The 23,837-nt window shown below is 34.8% G+C and overlaps 1 protein-coding gene across 1 annotated transcript; it reads right to left on the reverse strand.

Annotated features, from left to right (window-relative positions):
- Window positions 1–8,225: 8,225 nt before the first annotated feature.
- Window positions 8,226–21,136, reverse strand: LOC129771208 (uncharacterized). Its single transcript, XM_055774625.1, has 11 exons — window positions 21,092–21,136; window positions 20,989–21,035; window positions 18,771–18,819; window positions 14,192–14,284; window positions 14,064–14,132; window positions 13,870–13,932; window positions 13,734–13,808; window positions 12,564–12,626; window positions 12,435–12,509; window positions 9,489–9,857; window positions 8,226–9,429 (listed from the first exon to the last, which is right to left on the reverse strand). The coding sequence occupies exons 9-11, from the start codon at window positions 12,484–12,486 to the stop codon at window positions 9,260–9,262; spliced, it is 591 nt and encodes a 196-aa protein (XP_055630600.1). The 5' UTR covers window positions 12,487–12,509; window positions 12,564–12,626; window positions 13,734–13,808; window positions 13,870–13,932; window positions 14,064–14,132; window positions 14,192–14,284; window positions 18,771–18,819; window positions 20,989–21,035; window positions 21,092–21,136; the 3' UTR covers window positions 8,226–9,259.
- Between the last annotated feature and the right edge of the window lie 2,701 nt (window positions 21,137–23,837).

Consider the following 23,837-nt stretch of genomic DNA (forward strand, 5'->3'; position numbering starts at 1 on the left):
TGATTTTTTTTTTCGGCGATCAAAAAGATCGGAAAGATCAAAAAGAAAAAATCTATTTTTGCGATTTTTTAGAGTACAAAGAATCGATCCAAAAAGATTTTTGAATTCTTAAATTTGAATTCCAGCATGCTTCCGTACTTTTAATTCCAGAATGTTTCTTATATTTTCGAAATAATTGTGTCCAACATAGTAAACGATCAAGAGATATCAACTGAACGAGACACATCGATGTTAACACTGACTCCACTGCGAAAAAAGATACGATCATCGTTTTTGAGCGGGTACGTCACAATGTCACCCCCCCCCGAAAAAAAGGTGCGTAGCTCGAAATAACTTCAGGTGTGAAATTCGACACCCGGTATGATAAATGGAAAACGACTGCCAGATCAATGACACCTTCCATCTTCGCATGACGCCGCTGTCCGCGGGTAGCGGAACCGAGACAAAAAAAAACACAACATCCAGCCTTTCACACTCTCAATAAATCGCCCGAAATCGCTCGTTTGCCCCAAAAAGTATTCCAATAATAAATGAAACTTTAGATTGAAGTCATTAATTTGGATAAATTGGTTTCGAATTTATTCCACTGGCCCCGGCAAAGATGGACTCTCCGAGGGACAGAAAAGTTGCCCGGCTTGTTCAAATTTATTTCGATCAATTTATTTTCACTGCGTCTTTTTTTTTGGCTTTCTGTTGCTCGGTGGCGATTTGGAGAGGATACCTTTGCGCGACCCGCTCGTTGGGGTATTATAGTTGGCATAAGTGCTCATGTGAGTGCCCTGAAATGACAACAGAATGTAAAAGCATAAACTGTTTTGCATCATCCCAGCCAGAGTCCGTTGGTCGAGGAGGCTACAATAACAGCAGAAAACGCGAGAGATGGAGACACCGAACGGAACAGTCAAAATATGCCACTCTCCAAATGCGCGGGATTTTCTTTCGGCGCGCCCCGAGAGTTATTGGTGTGAAATTGCATAAAATAAATCAGACGATTCCATCTCAACGGCTCGAAACCACGAAGATGAGCTTCCTTTTGTGGGCTGAAGTTTTATTGAAATTTTTGGGTGAAAATATTTTGATGCCATATAGCAATAAATGAGATATCAGCGTCATATAATATGCGGAAAGTTCATGTTTCCGATTTATATGACTTTATTGTACGATTTTTCACCAATTATTTTTGCTGCTTTGGGGTGTGTGAAATTTGGGCCTTTCAAAAATATTGCAGGTTGAGAGTTTTTTTTTCGGCGAAATTGAAATCGAGCCACGGCTGCGGGGGCACCGTAAAAAGTGCAAATTATGTCACGCCACTGAAGAGCGAAGAGCAGTGTAATTACCGCGTCATCAATGGGCGGTAACAGAAGAAAATTGCGAAAAGTGCGAATTTAAAATCAATAAAATTTTCACCATAATATGCACCCAAAGCAATATCCCCAGCTCGATCAGCCCGATTCAATCAAATTAAAAAGCCGACTGCGAATACCAACAGAACATGTTACCCGCGGTGGCGACAAAACATGGACTTTATTAATTTCGCTACATAATGTCAAACCATGTTGTGGCCAATAGCTTGTCCGGCGATCGCCATCAATGGGGCCATCACTCTGTTGTCTTCATTTAGCATAGGTCGTTGTGCGTGTATTGTGTGAAAATCAATTTACCAAAAATTATCATAACCTGTTCGGGACAGGGCACAAAATGAACTTGTGAGAAAGTACCATCAGCGGCGGTTATAATGAGACGATGTCATGATGTACAAACAAGCAGAGCGGTTTAAACCAACTCAGCTTTAGAGATCGAGATCGAAGGAATTCATGATGAAATGATAGTGATGATTGTGAGAAAACAGTTCTACTAGTTAAATTCAATACTACGAGTTGGATTTATATGTTCCACTTTTTTATATTTTGCACCTTTCGCAACTGACCCATTCCAGCGTGACGTAACAAGGGTTTGACTCACTAAAAACAGTTTTTTTTCTCGTTTTTCATGTGTAAATCACACGATTTCCAAATGGTAAACGATTTTAAAGTGAAATTGAGAAAATTTTCTACAAGAATCTTCAGTTGTACAACATTTTGTAGTTGAATTCGCTTGTTGGCAATTGAATATTTTTGTGACGTGACAACACCTGTCTTTTTGCGGGTTCCGACTTGTGTACATTAATGTTATATTTTCAGTTCCGTTTCAAAACATGCAAATAAACTTTGTTCTATGATTTGTCAATGAAAGATGAACATTGATTCCTGTATACTCAATTTTTCAAAAAACTCGCAAGAACATACATTTTGACGGCATGCATTTTGTGACGTGACAACGCGCTCTGTGCGAATAAACAGTCTGCACGAAGCGTTGTCACGTCACACAATTAATAAGTTGTATTAAAAAAGAATTTAACTGTATTGTAGCAAGCGATATACTATTTTTTATGTTTTTTATTACTCTGGATACTTCTTACTTTCCTCTGAGATCTCTCCTTCTCCTTCCAAAAGTTCATCCTATAGGGAAAGGTGGTCCTAACGCAACCGGTGGTCCTGAACCTACCCTCTTTTGTATCTCAGGAACGGTGCTTCCTACAGAATTTTCAGTAGTGTCAAATGAATGGTGTCATAACGCTGACAATTTGATAATATGGTGACTTTTTTCTGGCACTCTTCATTCTAGCGTTTTAGCGCCATTTTACGTTTTCATTTATTCAAAAACAGAGAAGAAATATAATAGACCTGTGTGCAAAATAAATTCTATATTCTTTTAGATTGTGAAACATTGCGAAACGAGGCAATTTTAATTGTTTATGGTATGATCATCAAAATAAGCTATATAAATTGACTACCTGTTACCTGTAATACACGGTATGTCTTTATTTGGGAAAAGTCGGGGTGGTCCTAAACCGACCTCCAGTTTTTATATCGTAATTGTTTAACACGTTCACCATCAATGGCTAGTACAACCCTGGTTTATCGAGTGGCGCTCACTACAGGGGGAACGCATTTGATTTTGCTACCAGAAACTTTTGATAAACTATTTTTATGCATCCGCGCACATATCTCTGCAAGGCATTTATGTTTGCGTGTTGAAGATGGCTTTGACTTTGAACATTGATCGTTGATGTTTGCGTGTGCATTTATATGTGCACTTTCTTTGTATAACTCCACACACGTCGCTCTAAGGCTAAGTTCTTTCCACTCAAACATTATCTTCTTCTCACTTAATTCCTATCTCTCACTATCAAACATAATTCTTTTTTTTATTCCTCTTCGCGCACCCATGAATATATGCCAACATTACTATTCTCGATCGTATTGTGGGATTTCATGCCATTCCCGGTCCTTTATATCCGTTTTTAACGGAAGTCACCATCCTCGATTCCAGAATGGCATCGGAATACGATACTCGACTTCCGCTGGTAAGCCCATATCGTATGGGGTTTCCATATATTTTTAGTATTCGTATTTAGTATTTAGTATCATATTAGTTGAAATAAGATTATAATATATAATACTACGATACTACGTTCATATATTGTTGATAAAACATAGGAGTAAGATGATTTGTATGTTTTGAAACGGAACTGTAATTAATTAAATTAATCATTAATGTTCAACAGACCGAAACAGCAAAAAGTCAGGTGTTGCCACATCACAAAAGTATTTGTATAAGATTAAATAAGAGAAAAATAAAAAAAATTATAAAAGATTCTCCAACTGATGATTCTTGTTGTAAATTTTCTTAATTGTGCTTTATTCATGAAAACGCAAACATTTTTTTGTAGTGAGTCAAAATGTTGTTACTTCACACTGGAATGGATCGTATACTTTTCGTGACGTGACAACAACTTCTGGAGACAGTTGATACTCCTCTATTTGTGGACCGATCTCAACCAAATTTTGGGGGTTGTTAACCTTCATTGTTTGCTCAGAGAAACCCAAGTATAAAAATGTTTGAAGCTATGTTCATCTGATAAACTAAAAAAATGCTCTATTTTTGTGACAACGCTTCAAAATACCTGTTTTTCAAACGCTTGTTTCTCATAAATTACAAAAAGAAATGAAGGTCTACCCACGGCTCTTCAAACAAGCACTCAATCACTTATTCGATGGTATATAGACATTGAAGTTTCGTTAAGCATGTGCAGAGATATCTCAAGAAACATAAAAATAGTTAAAACCTAAAATATTTTAAATATAATTAATTAGGTTTTTCAATTTTTTCCTAAAACTAGATTTGAAATTTGGTTCTCTGGTGCATAACCTCATGGAATGGGTCAACTACGTTCCTATCCAGCCACACAACTGAAATGCTTTTGAATTCGGACGGCTTTCAAATCAGAACACTTTCTACTAATATACAATATACAATATACTGGATTTTTTCATTATATTCATACCAAAACCATGACATTTTTTGCATGTTGAATTAATGTGTCTGATAGTTACTATTGGATCAATTTAGTATAGTGTCAAGCATGAACCCTAGCTGTTGACAAAAAAATGCCAAAAATCAAAACAAACATTTGTGTTTCACAAACCGATGTCCGGAATAAAAAGCACATTCAGAAGATGATTTCAAATCCGGACTGCGGATAAAATGATGATTTTTTTTTATTGAAGTGGTTGCATAAAAGTACGTTCATAAAATAATAATCATAAAATAAATTTCATATTCTTTGATTCATTTTAATAATGTTTAGTTTATGATTATAATAGAATAACATAGAAATAATGAGCTATATAAAAATCAATAACTAATTTCTCTCAGAGAGATACTGCTGACAAAATATGTCCGGAATTCAAATCACGGCACAATTTAAAAAAACAAATTTTGAATTTTGAATTTTGAACAAATATAAAATGATTTTGTGGAACATACATGAATGCCTTCTAATTCGGTAATTTTTCATGCTATGATGGGTCATTATTTTTTAGTAGGGAAAGGGTGGTAAAGACGGACACCTTAAGTAAAAAATTATTTTTCGTGATTTTCACAAAAAATATATAGCTATCTCACTACATATTGATAGACAGACACAAAGCTTTTTGTGATAAAATTTATTTTTGAAGCAGAAATTTTGCAAAATGATTGTGTCCGGCATCTTCGGAAAAATAAGAATGAGTCGGGAAAGAGTGACACTTGAAGGGAAAGATGGAGTGCCGTATAAGTGCTGTTCAGTTAACACGTTCTCAACTTTTACATGATCTAGCAATATTTTATTTAATTTGAAGATGAATTGACAACAATAGCTCATGCCAAAGTCATATTATATGGGTTTCGCAAAAAGCTGCAGTACAAACCATCCCCACTATAAATTAATGAAAAGTATAATATAAACATTATAATGATATGGTTATAATTTTATTATTTTTCTATGTATCCTATAGCTACACTTAGGTGCCTATTCTATCGAATTCCTTTTGGAAATCCTATTTAATTTGAACGAGGAAAGTGTCACCCATATGACGGGGCGACGAAGGGGTTAAAATAACCGCTGACTGGACTAGTTCGGGTGAACTAGACCAGTCAGTGCTTATTTTAATTGACTCGACTAATGAATACAAATCTGCCTCTTCATTCAACTGACTTCAATCCACACTTCCATCCCCCCCTGACGCTAATTTTATACCCGCGTACGCAATATTATTTAACGTCCATATAAAGAGGAACGAAAACTTGATTTCTGATGCAAAAAAGACTACCCATCGAGAATTCAAACCAACGAACTTAACGAACAACGAACGACATTTATCAAGTATGCTATGAAGGTCCTCGCGTTAGTATTAGTTAGTATTAGGCGTGCAAAATATCGCACACACACTGCACGCTATTTTTTACGTGTGAGTAATTTTCGAGTAAGATACAAAAGAATCTAGCTCACCTGTAGCGTATGTCAGACCACGTTGAACTCAAACATCGATGCATGCACACTAGGGTTCCAAAGAAAATGGTCATCTCTAATTTCAAAAAGTTACCCCATAAAAAATTCACAAAACAGTGCGGAAACTGTTTAACATAGCTCAAATTACTTCGAATTGGACCCAACACAGGGGAGCTCTAACCGAATATAGCAGAGAGCTAAGACGATCTTAACGAAAAACACGGGTAAATAACTGCGAAAGCAATATAAGTACCCCAATCGTTGCAAGACTCTGAAAAAATACCACTCGAATGGACTAAGTTCCCTTAAAAAGGACGACGGCTTGTTCACAAAACCTCCTTCAGAAGTATTACACTTACTGATGAAGACATACTTCCCAGGATCTATATCTGTTCATTCTGATACTAATCCTAGCTATAATCGTGATATAAAATACCCTTGAAGTTGTCCTGAAAACAGAGTTGCCAAACTTCTAGTTTTTCCTGGATATTGTCAGTTTTTTTAAGCGTGCCAATGAAACGGCCACAGGCAAAAAATCTCCTTGTTTCTTCGACTTTTTACAATTTCATCCAGCTTTTTTTATTTTTTTGTTATTTTCAAATTTGTAACTTATTATAACTTATTTTCATTACATATATATAGGGTTGAGGAAAAATAAATGTCGTATTTCTGATCGAAATTTGACGCACTTTTTAACATACTTAAAATTATCCAATTTAAGTCAAATATGCGCCGTTTTGTTCGAAAACTTGTTGCCATTTAGAAGGCAACTTCATTATCCCCCCCCCCTTATAAAACCACTTATTTGCAAAAAACTCAGACAGCCAGTTTTCGCCAGCCTCTTTTGAGGCCAACTTAGTATCACCAAGAGCGTTTTGCATGGACCGGAAGAGATGATAATCACTTAGAGCCAGGTCCGGACTATACGGTGGGTGCAATAGGACATCCCATCCGAGTTCCCGTAGCTTCTGGCGGGTCATCAAAGATGTGTGAGGCCGAGCGTTGTTCTGGTGGAAAACAACACCATTCCTATTGATCACTTCTGGCCGCTTCTGGTCAATCGCCTGCTTCAAACTAATGTTCCACTGGGATTTCACATGTTTTGTTTTCTTCGTTTGTTGTTATATTCTCCGCTATTTCTTCTTATGTTTGTTGTCTGTTAGCAAGAGTCCACTACCAGGGGCTCTCTATTCGAGCTTTCTGGTGTGGGGGTTAGTGGAGGGTAAAGAAAAAAAAAAGTGGTTCCAATCGGTTTTATGGTCTATACCCAGTTCCTGTCCAATCGATCGAGTGCTCACATGCCGGTCTACTTGGATGATTTCAACGATTTTATCGGTTTCCACGACGATTGGCCTACCAGTACGGGGTGTACCCAGTTTACATTGTTGTGCCGGATTGGTCCCAACAAATGGTGTCGACAACGGTACCGATGTCGTGCCATTTTGCAATGATTTTGTCGACCTACCCTCCGTATTTGACAACCAATTATGAGCCAACATTGGGCCAATCTGGCACCGCGTCGACCACGCGCAAAACTGCTCGACCCTTATTATGGCTCTGTTTCTTTCCAAGGAAATGATAATAAAATGTAATGAAAGAAATACCGTTGATAAAAAATATGTATTTTATTTCTAGAATTCACACTTGAATACAATTGCAATTTTAAATACAATCATCAATTTATCGATTGTTTCCTAAGTTCTATAATGTACATCTAAATACATATTCATGTTAAAAGTATGTGTACTATATAATAATATTAATGTGAATATTTAATTTCTTACTGTACATTTCTAATCTATTACATTATATATTAACATGTATTAATAAACTGTATATACTTATATTTTTTCATCGTTCAGTACAAAAGTTTTCGGTGATTGCTTTATATAGGATATATTATGTTTTCTTGTATATTCATTTGCCTGCAGAGAATTATTTATATGCTAAAAATTATAATTTTTTAATTAATTATATTTTTGAAATCCAAAAACCTTACAAATAAATCTATTGTTTTAATTAAATATAAAGGATAAAGTTATAATGTAATGTTTTACGATGTAATTCTATATATTAATATTAATTTTTTTTTTCTTTTAAACAAGAAGTTTTCAGTAATTTTCGTATATTTACATTCGTATTTCATATATATGCATCCATACCTTCGGGAATATTTTTTTTTTATTTTGAATAACAAATTAGTTATAGTTTTGGAAATCGAAAAAAAACAACAAATTAATTCATCTAATTTAATTTATCAACCAAAAATACAAATTCTACTTTTTCATTTATCGTATTGCGGATAAATTATTCTATGAATAAAACAAACCAATGAATTAAAATAAATGTGAACAATTGATGTGATAATCAGTTAATATAATTATTTTTGCACGACTTATTAGACTCAGTTCCGAGTGACCGTAGATTGCCGTTGGCGGGTTCATATATTGTAGCTGATTTTTATTTTTGTAATGGTTAAAATGGTTTTAAATAAATAGAATTGTTCGATAAGCATCACTACGAGATTTGGAGGTGTTTTGTTAATAGAAATCGATTCCTAATGCGATTACTAATGTGGTAACACAGAAAGATGCACTTTTTACTTGGCAATTTTATAGTTTGGAATCGATAGGTATCATTAAGCAAGAATTATAACTTCCCGTTCTAATTATCACTCTAATGGAAGGATACAGTCCTGATTAATCAGTCAGTTTCTTAGGTGAAAATCGTTCCGTAGCCTTTCTTTTTTGTCCTTTTCTACCAGAAGGGGACCAAGTGCAGCTGCTTGTAATCTGAAACAACAGTAGACTATGTTTAGTAAATCTGTTGAGGAATTATGAAATAATCATAATGAGTTTATGATGCAGTTTCAAATCGAAACAAGGATAAACAGTTCTACAGTTGTTTTAGTTTTTTTCTGAAATTTGCTCATTCTTAATATTATATTGTTATTCTATATACAGTAGAACCTCGATTATCCGTGGAATAGTCTGGCTAGCTCACCACGAATAACGCAATAATGAACTAAACATGAGTTTAGTTTTTTAGTTAGCGAAAAAAAAGATATTTCAGCATGAAAAATATGTTTTATCAATTATTAAACTATCCATCTAGAAGGTTCTGTACACCATTATCCAGATAATGTGAAAGCCATGATCAAAACAAAAGTGCATTATCCTATCACTACTGACAAATTCCTGAAAGGCCTATGAATTTACTATGAAACTCGCTGTCGCGTATAATCCGCACCTCGGATCATTCGCTCGCGGATAATCGGGCTTCCACTGTATATGTACACATTTTATTTATTGTATTTGCATCTATTAAATTTAATTTAAATTTATCTTGAATAAATTATATTTTGGAATACGTAAAACAGATAATAAATTATTGTATTTTAAATTTAATAACTAAATTTTTTTTTATTTTCCATATTGTGGATAATTCATTTTTACGCTTTCTACTTAGAGCTATGCTTTCATTGAAATTATGTAAAGCCCTGATGAACTCTGTTTCGGCGCGATTCTTATCCACGGCGAACTTTTCCTGTGCGACTTCTGGAAATAAAAAATGGGACAATATAATTTGCAGTTCTTAAATCACAAAAAAATATTACCTATTAAAAGTTCTATAATATGCAGTTCTGAAGCGCTGCGTGCTACCTTAGCATATTGTGCGTTGTGTGCGGATTTTCCTGTCCAGGTGAAATGACATGTTCTTCCAAAGAGAAGTTTCACCATATTTCTCAGAAAATCGTATAATGTTTTGAACGATTCATTACGGATTCGCTCACGCAGCGCATCTTCCCCCTGCTGTAATTTCGAAAATTCTTCTAATTCCAGTAGTCCAGCATCATTTTCTACTGGGAGGCAAATTTTTCTGCTGGCTCTTCCGCTATTTCTAGAGATCTGGATATCAGAACTGATGGCTTCCAGCGTTTGTTTCATTGCAACGACGTATCTATTCATCACGTCGAGCTTTCGATCTGAAATAGAATGACACAATAAACTATAGTTTCGTTATTGTGTAGTAGAAGATGCGAATGTATTATTAGGCGTCGTGCACAAATTACGTAACGCTAAAAATGCGATTTTTGGACCCCCTCCCCCTCCCTATGTAACAAAAAGTAACGCAAGACAAACCTCCTCCCCCTCAAGTTACGTAACGCTAATTTGTACACAAAGTCAAAGTCGTTAGAAAAATTATCAGCTTTTCAAGTAATGAGAATATCAACGTAATAAAATCAAATATCAGCCCAGGTTGGAGTCAAATGTTCATACGGAAGTTTCTCATATGCAAGTAGTGACTACGCAAGAACTTTCGGCAAGTTCATAGAATCTGGAACAAACAGAGACGGATAATTAATGCTCACATCCAGTGAACTATAATTTTCGAAAATCAAGAAGAATGAAAAGAATAATCAAGAAGAAATCAGGATGACTCATATTGGGTTGTCGCGCCGATTTTTGGGAAAACAAAATCATCATTCTTATAGGCAGACTTACTATTTTTCAAAATTTCATTCTACATTCTTCTTGTTTCGTTCTACAATCTTACGTCATTTTTCGTACAGCTCAGAAATTCTATCCTCGTATTTTTTATGCTGACCAGTTGTAGTTCTTGCCATTGAGAGAGTTTTGGAGAGATCCTTTAATCGTTTATATTTTTTCCCAAAACCTACAGCATCATTACAGTGATTTTCTGAGAAATCAATATTCAGAATTTCTTTGAATTCATCGTTCATACTCTGGAGTCTGGAGAAAAAATCAGACCGACAGTGGATGATTTGTTATTTTTTTTAAAACTTCGATGTTTTTTAACTCAGCTGAACTCACTTAAAGTTGATTCTACTTTGAATCTGATCTGACGAGCATATGTTATAAAAAATCTTATTACACTGACTATGAATTCAATTCATAACTACACATCATACAAGGTAATGTTGTTCCTCGGACATAATCTCATTATCATTTCTTAGATTTGTCAAATATTCTGGTTATATGAAATTATATTTTGAAAAGCCTTGAAATATTTGAGAGTTGTGAAAATAATTCGGAACTTTCATTCTGAAAAATCTGAAAAGCAATCGACTGAATAGATTTGCAACGATCATACATATTAATAAATAAGTTTGGTAGAGTTTTGTATTAGGAGAATTTAATTTAATGTAAGCAATATACATGTGCAGACCGGAGATTCAGGACAGTTGAAAGTTCTCATTTCGAACCAGGAAAACATTGACAAGGATCCCAGTATATTTTTTACGGATAATTTTTATTCTGATAAAGTAAAAAGTACAAAAATCAGGAGAAATCAGGATCTTTTCTTAAAAATCAGGCAAAATTTAGTATTTATCAGGATATCAGGGAACGTTCCAAAACATTTTGAAAATCCAGAAAAATCAGAAAGATTGCGTATCTGCACACATCTGTTGGAATTGGTGCTTCCAAAACATATAGTGTTTGGTTGAAGGAAACATGAGCTGGTTTAAATTGATGTTGATTTACACAATAGTAACTAATACTTCGTTCAATGCAGCAGTTCCTATCGTTACATTCCACTACTTGCAAAGGGTCTTGGGATGTCCTTACGTGACGAGCAAACTACTCGGCTTAATATCGGATCAATATAATGTGCTTTGACGGGATATCCGTCGATCGCTGGATTATTCCACTAATCAGCTAACTATTCCCCTGCATACTCAAAATGTTTTGTTTCCAGTTCCGGGTCCCTTGTTTTGAGTTTTTAATCCAAGTGAGATCCCTCGTGATTATGAGAAAGTATTTAACCTGTTAACTCCCGGGAAAGAGGGACAATCCGACGTTCAACTCAGTTGAAAGCAATGCGTGCTGGAGCATCTGTAGGAACTAATATTGCATCAAGATTCAACAGATTAAAATGATAAATCGAAAATATCTATTTTTAAGGGTTTTCGTCTGGTTTTCCATCTAGAATAATTGTGATTACTGGCTTGATTATTTCTTGATACCAAATAACCACGAATTCAGAAAGGTTGTCAACCTTTTTAAAAATAAACCCATGAGAAAATGCGTTCGGAGAACAGTGCCTTCCTGAACGAATCGCAACGTACATTGGACCACTGTATTGAACTGCTTCAGCATTACCGAGATGCCCTAGCTTTATTTTGCATCCAGCAATAAAAAACAGGAATAAGCTTATGTTTAGCTACCAAGACAAAATCATGATTCAGTAGATTAAGGCGATATTCGAAATGCATTAATCGGTGCCTGCATACTGTCCATTACAACACGTACTTTATCATTTTGGCTCAGCTGCTCAAGCATATAGGAGCACGTGAATTTATTTAGGAATAAAAATGGAATTTTGTTACGTAACGATCACGGCTACCATCCACCCCCCCCTCCCCCCTATGACACATTAAGTAACGAAATCTCGACCCCCCCTCCCCCCCTACTCGCGTTACGTAATTTGTGCACGACGCCTTAATAAATAATGCATTTTTTGCGACATTTATATTTTTTTAAATTCCTCTAGCATAATTGAATGTTGAAACATTGTATAATGACGAAGATAGACTTACCCCTGATGCTCAGAGTTTTCTTGATTTCCTCAGAATCTGAATCATCGGACATTTTATGTTGTTGATTATTGTCATCTAAAAATCTTCAGTTAGTAATATTTTATAATTTTCAAATTGGTTATGGAATACCTAGTATACGGATAGCTTTTCCGGGTATTGTATGTATCTTTGGTTGTGATGGTACTTGTCCACCTATAATAAAATAAACAAATTTCAAAGAATGTTAGTGAATTTATTCAATTTTAATCATTAGTGAAAAGAGAATGGGTTGTTTCATGTTCAATGTTTTTGATCCGAAAAAGAATGATACAATCAATCTTAGTTTCTTAATTCCCGCACATATGACGAATTTCATGGCAATTTATCTTAGGAGTAGGTAGCACCATCTTTTATTGCAGAGGAACTTTATGGGTGTAAAAACATTGGCCTTGCTACGCTGAGCGCACTTGAACACTAAACTACCTTCTCGAACCTCGTTCAGAGTTTGAGTTCAATGGATGGAAATAAGGGAAAAGGGAAACCATAAAAACCGTTGTAGAAATATCTAGTAGACATTGTCGAAAAGAAAAATTCAGATATAGTTAGTAAAGAAAAAAGCTAGTGCGAAGTGCAGAGAAAATCGCAAACTAAATTCAATTTGGAAGATTATGCTACGGAAGTCCAATGATTTGGATTTCTAGGTTAGGTAAAAGAAGCTATTTAATTTCGTGAATTCGAGTTAAAAATTCATTAATTCCTAGATTAGCACCAAGCATACACCTAGCCTTAGTTAAGTGATCTACTTACTATAATAGGCTAGCTAAAAGGCGTATTGAATATACCTGAGGAGGCTTCCTGATAAAACAGGCAACAGGAGTCACTTAAACGTATGGTATTAAACTAGAAACAATCATATGTAACTAAATCGAATTTTAATTACAGGAAATTTTAATCTAAAATTTAATTACCCAGCAAACACAGTGGTGATTTATTTTTTGGAAATCGAACTCTTGTTGGCGGAGCGATTTACATATTTAGCTATATTATTCTTTTTAGAAACAAGTCAACTAAATATCACTCGCGAAAATTTACACACAAAAATATTACGAGTGAAACATTATTTTCCACATTATTCTCCAAGCATGTCTATAATAGATTTTCATGTAGCTATAAGAGATAGAAAGTTGACGTCCTTGACAAAAGTTCATATTTCAATATTATCCTAAAATTTTTCGAATACACTATATCGCTATCTATTTTAGAAAAGTTTTCATTTTTTTTTTATTAATTAATTAAACGTATCAACTTGTAGTAACTTACTAATGCGATTCGATGTTTTCTTGATTTCCTCACATTCTGATTCTTTGGACGCGTTTTCAAGTTCATCATTATCATCTGAAAAAAATTGAAGATTACAAACTTATTTACTTATTTTTTTAAATTACTTTCGAAATACCTAGTATCCGGAAAGCTTTTCCAGGTGTTGGACGTATTGATTTGGGTAATTGACGTTGTTCATCTATGATAAAATAAACAATGTTACAAAAATGTTAGTAAATTGATAAAATAATGATTTTATTAATGAATGATGATTTTTCATGAATAATGCATTGTCATTTCAATCGAAATAACATGCTGTTGTTGGATTACCATGGACATGCTGTTTGATAATATTCGTTGTAATGTAGGTTGAAGATACTTTGGGCGTTTCAACATACTCTGAAAAAGTATAATTGGGTATATAAATATATATCATCATCATTGTTGTTTTCATATACCATTTGTAGTTGGTTCTATTTGCTCTGCTACTTTTGTTTTCTTGATTGTTATTCCTTTTGGTAGATGTATGTTTACGATTTGCTTTTCGCCCTCTGAAAATTCAAAGTAATATATTTCAATATAAACGATGATTATAATGCATTTCTAGAGTTATCATTAAAATTGAAAAATATGTTACCATGTAGAGTTGGCTCGAGATTCATTTTGCGTATTTTTTCAAAATCTATCTGAAAAGGGTTTTGTATGGGTTTGGCGGACATAGCGGGGGAATTCGTTCTTTTCTTTTTTGGTTTCATTTCAGTTTCATCGAATTTTTTCGACAAATAATTATATGTGAACGACATCCTGTAAACAAAAAACATTCTGTTTATATGCAAATCTAAAGGTTAAACATATAATATTTGGTTCGGGATGAAGAAATCCATTATTTTTCCGGAAAATAGCTGTAGCGATCATTATCTTGAAAACGATCGTTCAAACAGTTTCATATTTATGCTCATTGGAGAAGTGGCGTTCGAAATAAAAGAGAGAATTATCTTATATGATGATTCGCACTCCGAGAACCCTACATGACTACAAAAAATACGACTTGTTCTGGTCTATGATAAATATTTTATTAACAGAAAATTTACCTCTAGAAAAAACTTGTGAAAGTTTGCTGTCCAAATATTTCAGATAGTAGGGACAAGGATTTCTACGAGTGAGGCACAATAGAAATCTATTCAAAATGGCACATTTTTAACAAAACTGTACATATTTGAACTAAATTAGATTATTCCAACCATGCTAAATGAATCTTAATTGCATGCGATAATAATGGATTTCTCTCTATCCTCAACCTTACAAGAAACAGACATTAACTGGCATCAATAGGATGTACATTTACAATTCGAAATACTTAAGAACGACATTCACCGTAGAGATGAAATTGAAATACAAAAAACATTTAACAATAGATTGTAGATTAACATACCGTGTGCACAATAACGATTAATCCAATTATGCCGTCTAATTTAATGTGTAGAACTTTAGTTGAAGAGTTTGCATTAATTGTTACTGATTCAGAGAGCAACGTAATTTTTTCACAACAATATAACCCGATGGTTTTAGAGTTCAGCGGATCCATGAAAAGTGCTTCGACATTTGTTACTTTATTGCATTCTAGCATAAAATTGGCTCCATTTTTCCTAATATTTCTCACTTGATATATGTCACCGTTATTATACACGAAATTATCATTCGGATCTACTGTTATTAAAGTACCGGTTTTCGTGGTAATGGCACTATAGGACCCGTGTCTCATCCGAAATGTATGTTTCTTAGTATTCGTGTGGTATTTCATCTTCTCTCCTAGACGGTTCTTCAATTGATGAAGAGGAAACGGTGCCTTTTTAATGTACGTTAACAAAATACGTAGGCAATTTTCGAATGGAAACGCAGAAAATGAATCGAGTGGTCCATGTAACAAAGCATCTTCAGCCAAGTGAGTAACAAGATGCAGGTTGTATACAAAGAATTGTTCTCCATAAAGCATTTGGAACTCCAAATGCGTGCAGTAAGTTCTTTGCAATTTCATTTCTCGTCATGTGAAGAACAGGACGCATAAAATACGGATCGCTACGTGCAGCTTCAAAAAAGTGTCCAGATACCGTTGATCAACAACATTAAAAAAGATGAATGGCCCAAGATATAATAAAATTAGTCGGAACTCTGTTGCTTTAAAATACTTAAAGTCTTTCAAAAGTCTGGGTTTTCTGTGGAAATCAGAACATATTTGATTTTTTACGCTGTTGATCCTATAATCTATTTCGGCTTTCTGTTGTTTCGTAAGTGTATAAGGTTTACTTGGTGTGTTTATCCAAAAGTTTAGGATAGTTTTAACTACACCAAGGCAAACGTTGTGCATGTAATCGATTGGCACTTTCGAAACACATCCGATATTGATTGAAGCGAGTGGAGGAAGTATATCTGTGTTGGTATGATGTCCGTCTTGAAGATTTTTAAAGGATTCATCGGTTCTTGCTGTCCACCCAATATTTGGGAAAACAGTTCGATGTCCAATACTGTATCCTTTTGTTGTGCATTTTGGACAACCATACAAGCCGTTGGGCGCCTATTTTTAGTATTAAGTTTAATTAACATAATTCAAATATGAAATTATTCAGTGTAAATATGTTTACCTTTATATCTAAAACAAAAGCTTTCGCCTGAGCATCCATTATGAAAGCAGCTACAGAAACTTTAATGTAAGTGTTATTGAAAAGGAACCCATTCTCGATCAAATTTTGCTGTTCTAACACAAACTCTCGCATATATTTATGAACGTTTGGTGGTTTCGAAGATCCGTGATAAACCGCTACCGGCATTACATGTGAGAATTTCTTCAGTTTAATCATGATGGGCCAGAAATTACTGCGAGAACTTTTGGTCAGCCTGAATTGAATTTCATAGCATACGTTGAATGTGTTCTCTTTATTCTTCAATAATATATGTTCAATCATATTTTTTACCCCAAAATTGCAGTAATATCCATCGCCTATCCTTCGAATCTCAATGTTTTCCAATTTAGCGCCTTTTTTTAAGGTGCTAATCCTCTTCGGTACTTCAGAAAAGTGATGCTGGCTAAACCATCGAAGTAAATCATTGGTAGCAGTCTCGGAAATGTTATATATGATGTGCCAAGATACAATTTTTTCTCCTACACTGATAACATGCAGATCGCTTTCATTCTCACTTTCACTATCATTGTCGGATCGACGTTCATCTTGCAATCCTCTATCAATCATCATATCAACATTTTCGTTCTCTGTTGCTTCAGCAAATGAATGAGACGATTGAATGTTAATGGTTTCGTCGGTTGATCTCAGACTGGGGTTTATGCCACGTGACTGCTCAACTCTTCTTGGTGAACGTGTTTGAATGATACCTGACCATTTATATCGCTGCTCTAGTTCTTTACGACTTTTTCTATATAATGTTGACTTCGATGACATATATAATAGAAGGGTAAATAAGTAAGTTACTAACGATTTATTAATTCAGACGATTGAAACGGTGGAGTTCGTTTAGAAACGTTAGTGCAATCAATGATTTGGTATGGTGTAGAGAATATACCATCATATCGAAGAAACCATATTGTTTGATGAAAGTGGTAGTTTTAATATCATTTGTTGACGTACGCCACTTGTGCTGGATATTTTTGAGGAGAAATCAATTCATCCTTTGAGCGTTAATACTTCTTTTCCAGTTAGACGAAACGCATATACCTCTAAGATTGTTTTATTCAACAGATAAAATGTCTTAGAGGTATATGCGTATTATTCATTGATTGTTAAGCCAACGGTACTCCTACGTCCGTCTTGCGGTTATATCACATATATTCTTCTTCTAGTATTCAACTTCTAGTTTTGTATTTAGACACACATACGGAAATTCCGAATATAATTTGAGCTTCAAATGTATCAGGGTGTCGACTCAACGACCGAAAAAATAAAAATAACTCTGATATTCCCTGATTTCAGAAAATTCCTGATGTAGACTAGTAATACAATATTCTACTGGTGCTGTAGTTATGTTTCATAGAACATTTAATTAGCTAGAACAATAAAATTTACGGACATCTATCGATATCTTTCTATAAATGATTTATTGAGATTTTTGCTTGAGTCGAACAATTCTTTCGTTTTATTCCGAGAAATTCCGCTTCCACTTCTCGTTGCCGTTTCATCAACAATGAAACATCAACATCAACAATTCCATGACAAAAGGGCCGGGGAGAATGCAGTTTTAAAAATCAAAATTATAAAATCGATCTTTTCTGACTTTATATTTTTCTTAATCCATTTACCCTTGGGCGCATCTTGTAAAATATTACTGCTTGCACCTAAATGCTACAGATTTTCTTTTCTTTTTTGAAATTCTAATTCCAGTTCGCATAAAATGACCAATTCAAGTTGGTACCGTAGACACATGAAAAAGCTCGCCAAAGAGATATTGTAAGGTGTTACAACCTCCTTCTCTTCTTCATCCCAAAATTTGAAAACACGGGGTAAAGTCAAACATCAGCATAAAATCTTCTCAGTGATTTGTCTATCGTGAAACATTCTTCTCAACTCTTATTACAATTCTCAATACGACCAGCAGTGCAGAGTGATTTGTGACACATAAATGTTTCCAGGTACGTAAGATTCCAACTTGGATAGGAACGATAACAAGAACAATTCTTTGGTCTAGATAAAACCAGAAACAAGGAACCGTTTTTACCTTTAGATCGATTCCCTTCATAACAAAAAACGTTCAAATTATACGAAAAAATAAATCATTGCACTCACCTGTATTTACTATGATGCCTGCTGTCGGTGGAGCGGTGGAAGGCAATGCGAGATTAACCTGAAAATGAATTAAATAATTAGTACGCAAGTACATCACACGTTACAGATAATAGGAACGATAACAAAAACGATTCCTTGGTGATTCCTTGGCGATTCCAGAAACAAGGAACCGTTTTTACCTTTAGATCGATTCCCTTCATAACAAAAAACGTTAAAATTATACGAAAAAATAAATCATAGCACTCACCTGTATTTACTGCTGTCGGTGGAGCGGTGGAAGGCAATGTGAAATAAACCTGAAATAAAAAAAATTAATAGTATACATGTATGTAAAATATAGCCTATAGAAACGATGCTATTTTTATTATATTACCGGAATAAATATTCGTTATCAGATAACAAATATTTATTCCGGTCACATCCCTGGATACGGGAAAATTATCCGACACAATTATTTTAATAGTGCCGACCAGTCTTCCGACAAACACTTACACATGTCCACCCGATGTGAAAATTACATGTCTTTGTTTGAATTCAAACATGATTTTCGCTAGTGTTGAATGTCTATCCCAAACGCGAACAATGATACACAAACATAAACATTGTAAACAAACACGATGTTCATAATTCACGAACATCATGTACAAACATATCACCCGATGTCGCAGTATTCATTGCTTTCGTTTCGTTTCTTTTCACGCACGGAAAGAAATTATTCATCCTAAAATATTTCTTCGTAGAATACTTTTTCACAGAAACGAACTTGAAATTTAGTTCGCATTACAAAAATTGCATGAACTAAGAGGCTATGAGTTCATGCACATTTTGCAAGTCTGATTATATAATCCTTGGTTTCGTGCAAAGAAAACATTCTCTGAATAGAAAGAAGTTTCTATGAGATTTTTTGCGTGCATGTTGCCAATTGAAGTCTGGGGAAGCTACTGCACAGCGGGCGACGTCGTACAAATGCTGGCCAAATAAATAAATAATTATCCAAAAAATAGTTTTAGATGCATGTTGATATTTTTATGAAAGTTTGATTAGGGCGTTCAAAAAACCAATTCCAAAAAAATCATTTTGCAGGGTAATGTTTCTGAAAAATTTCTGCATCAAACGCATAAAATCAGTTGAAACCAATTGCAAACTCCAAAATATTATTTCATTATGAAACTAGTTTTGGTATTTTTCATATTTTCTGAACAAAATGTGATTTATCATGCACATTTAAATTTGCGTTTAACCCTCATTTTCAGGGGGAACGAATTTTCTGGGGATGCATTTTTCTAAAATGGTTTGGAAGCGTTTGCTTGGAATGAATGCAGGATGGAAAAATGGATGCAAAGAGAACTCATTTTTGGTAAAATGTAAATGGGACTGTTATGCCTTTTTGTGCAGTATAGTAAGAAGCTGGCGCGAGTAACGGGATATTTTTCAGTTTAGCGCAGCATAATTGATTTTATCTTAACAGTATTAATTTGAAATCACTGATTTGGGTAATTTAAATTTATTATATTATTTTATTATATATATATATATATATATATATATATATATATATATATATATATATATATATATATATATATATATATATATATATATATATATATATATATATATATATATATATATATATATATATATATATATATATATATATATTCTGAAACCTCCTTCAAGTTTGTTGATATAGTAAAAAAGTAAAACGAGAGTCGTTCAACAAGTTGTTTTTTTAAATTTATTACAAGGGAATAGAAATATGTATATAGTGTATGTTGCCAATTGAAGTCTACGGAACCGAGTGCGCAGCGGAGCGACGTCATACAAATACTGGCTAGATAGGTTAATACCCAAAAACATGTTTTAGATGCAGTTTCAGGAAAGTTCACACCAATTCTTGGTATTTTGATGTGAGTAACTAAACATCTCCGCCACGCTTTATTCAATTTTAGTACTTGTTCAAAAAGCTGATAATAGCCGATGTTACATAAATTCAATTTATAAATTGATGCGTGGACTGATTAATGATATCAATTGTGAAGAACTCTGATATCAATTGACACTTATGTTGTTTAGAACAGTTAAAGAGGTGTATTTTATTTGCCCAAAATTTTAGATGAAGCACCCATTGTCATGATAAATGTTTCCCTTCCCTTTTCATATCAACGCACCAACACACCGTGTGTTGAGTGGTGGTGGTGTGCTGTCTAATTCGCTTCTTTTACTCTACACACTGCTGTTGATTGGGATGAAAATGCGAGAGAAACTGAACATCATGTTTGAACATCATGGGAAACAAACATGACACATTCTTAAACAACGGGTACAACAAATAATGTTTGTCTGCAAACATAAAACTGCGAGAGTAGGGAGAACACTGTTCGTCTCGTACCCAGTGTTCAATGTGAAACACGGAAGACTGGTGCCGACCTTTTCTGATAGAACAATAAAATAAACTTACTCACCTGTACTATCTGTCTACTCTGCAGTTCGGGAGTTCGATCAAGCCAATCTGAAACGAATTAAATTATGTTTAAACTGAAAATAAAAGCAATTTTTAATACTTACAAAAATCGTTCCTCTTTCCAAAAACTGTTGTGTTGTGTTTTGACAGTTCAATGAGGAGAAAATATGCTGCTTGATGGCGATTCGCTCAATTCGTGTAGTTTTATTGTGATTATAGCAGAAGCTTAGGGCAGTGCTGCCTGCGGGTGGCAAGGCGGGGTAAAATTCCGGCACTTTTGTAGCACTTTTCGTCACTCGACCGACACCGTGCTTATAACCGCTCGAATAGATTTTAAACTGGGTATCTTCGACAGCCACTACACCAGAACGAAATCGATCAAACCAACGCTGTGATGTGCTCATTAGCATTTTAGCTGTAACAGAGCCGAATTTTAATCGTGTTCATGTCACATGGTTATCACATCTATAATTAGCACATTACACAGTTGCTATTCTTTTCGGCGTTAGAGTATTCCCTTCTATACCATTGCATATGGTACACATTTACACAGTAGCCATTTAGGCGTAAGAGTTTTTCCTTCTGTTCGTCCATTATCCAGTTAGACCGGACAGCGGAGACAGTTGATTGATCATTGTTGAGTTATTTATAGAACAGCAGCCCGATGTGTCTTGCAGAGCAGAGCAGTTGTATGGATGAATAGATCTTATTTCGCCCGTGGATCGATCTCCATCGTTGATGATTGTTGTGTGAACATAGTCATTCTGTAACAACACAAAGATGGTCAATGAGGGCCCTGAGTTCTGAACTCACGATCGATCGCTTACTAAGCGAACGCGCAAGCAATGTGGCTACAGGGACCCCCTTTACTCGTGAATTAATCAAGCAAACAAAACCAAATTTGGCATGTGGAGGTTTTAGGGTGCAATAATTTTTTTTAACGGTAGTGAGACACTCCACCCCCCTCTCTAAGAGGGGGCTACCATACAAATGAAACACAAATTTCTGCATTACTCGAGAATTAATCAAGCAAATAAAACCAAATTTGGCATGTAACGTAACGGAGAAACATGTTATTTGCAAGTGGCTGAAAAATCTTGAACGAGAATTGTGTCAGAAAATAATTTGATATTATAATGATGAGTTTTGGTAGAAGTACTAGGAATTTTATAGTAAAAGGTAATTTATAAGGGTAGATTAGAAGATCAATCAATGAATAATTCTGCGATTGGACCCATGAACAGCGCTTAGTAAGAAAACGTGGATGTGATAACAAAAAATAAATTTTGGGCGGGACGAAGTTTTCCGGGTCAGCTAGTTTGTAAATGAAACAGTTATTCGCAGGCCTCAAGGTTGGTGTTTCACGAAGATTTATTTTTCTCGATAGTTAGTCTTGTTGTATTTATTTAGTAATAGGGAAGAAAATATTTATATTTATTTATTTATTCATGTATTTATTCATTTATTTATTTATTTATTTATTTATTTATTTATTTATTTATTTATTTATTTATTTACTTATACATTCAAAGTTTTTCTACCATTGCTTGTTTTGTTTATTCAGTTCATTGCTTATTTATTTATTAATGTATTTGCGGAAAGCAAGTGCTAGTTCTGTCCATTCTGTATAAATTCCATGAGATACTATGTAGGGGAGGACGGGGTAAGACAGCCCCCCCAAGCATGGAGTACAATTAAACACAATGTACACACAATTGAAGCATTTCATTGCGTCAGCATCGATCTTTGGGATGTTTTACACGATCACGTTGATGTTCAGAAGGTTTACTTTTTATTTCTTCATCTTACATGATAAATCAAAAAAGGTATAAAAATTGTGATACTAAAATCATGTGGGGTAACGGGGTAACTTAAATATTTATTTATTAGTCGTGACGCCAACCGAAACAAATAGATTTAAGTTGTGCGCCTTCATTGGAAACAGAACTAAATGGAAAGTTACCAGGGAATCAGAACAAGGTCGAGATTGTTTCAGAAAATTGAAATGAAGAAATAAATATTGAGATGAGAGAGAGTGGAAAAGATCGGGGAGTCTTTGCAAAGATAGCTGCCATTACATCGAGATCCGGAGACACAAACGGGAAGAGATTGTCCGAGCGTGTTAGCTAGCAATACGCATTGGAGGATATCCTTCACCTGATACCTTTGAGTCAATATGTTCAGCTAAAGGCTGACGGGGACAAAAGTGGCCACTTGAGCATCCCGAATCTCTCACCCGAAACTGCTCAACAGTTTTCAGGCAGAAATAGCTGCAATAATAGAATGTATGAATGTCTGCCTCGAAAGAAATTATAAACATGCCAGCATCTGCATCTTCTCAGACATTCAAGCGGTACTTAAAGCCCTCAGTGCTCCTCAAAAATTGTCTTGGAATGCATTTGCCTTTAACGGCAACTAAGTCTGTTAAATTCGGCACAACTGCAAATGGCAAATGAGGGAAATGAACAAGCATATTACAAGATGTGGCTCAAGCACACCCTCAACTGGTCTAGAACCATTCTGTGGAATTTCTGATTGTGTGTTGACGAGTGACATGAAGAAATGGGAGGATCGGGAAGTGATGGTCAATTGGATGGCTGTACAACTTAACCAGTAAAAAAAAATATCGCACCGAGTATTAAAATTAATCTACATGTGTTGAGTCTTAATAAGAAAGATCTCAGGCCATTTACTCTTCTTATAACAGGACACTGTCCGAGCAAATACCATCTTCGAAACAAAGGTTGCGGACAAGAAGATATTTGTCGCTTTTACAATGTACAATGGCAGAAGCAAACCTTAGAACATTTGCTCTGCAATTGCGGAGTTCTAACAAGACGCAGACTTCAA

This window comes from Toxorhynchites rutilus, chromosome 2, assembly GCF_029784135.1.
Source record: "Toxorhynchites rutilus septentrionalis strain SRP chromosome 2, ASM2978413v1, whole genome shotgun sequence".
In the NCBI taxonomy this organism is placed as follows: domain Eukaryota; kingdom Metazoa; phylum Arthropoda; class Insecta; order Diptera; family Culicidae; genus Toxorhynchites; species Toxorhynchites rutilus.

What these genes read in the sequence shown, in the direction of transcription:
- LOC129771208 (XM_055774625.1), bottom strand. Translation starts at nt 12,486, where the DNA reads ATGTCCGATGATTCAGATTCTGAGGAAATCAAGAAAACTCTGAGCATC. An exon ending in GAAAACTCTGAGCATCAGGG is followed by an intron (nt 9,858 to 12,434) that starts GTAAGTCTATCT and finishes ATTCTATTTCAG; the next exon opens with ATCGAAAGCTCGACGTGATG. An exon ending in TATTATAGAACTTTTAATAG is followed by an intron (nt 9,430 to 9,488) that starts GTAATATTTTTT and finishes TTTTATTTCCAG; the next exon opens with AAGTCGCACAGGAAAAGTTC.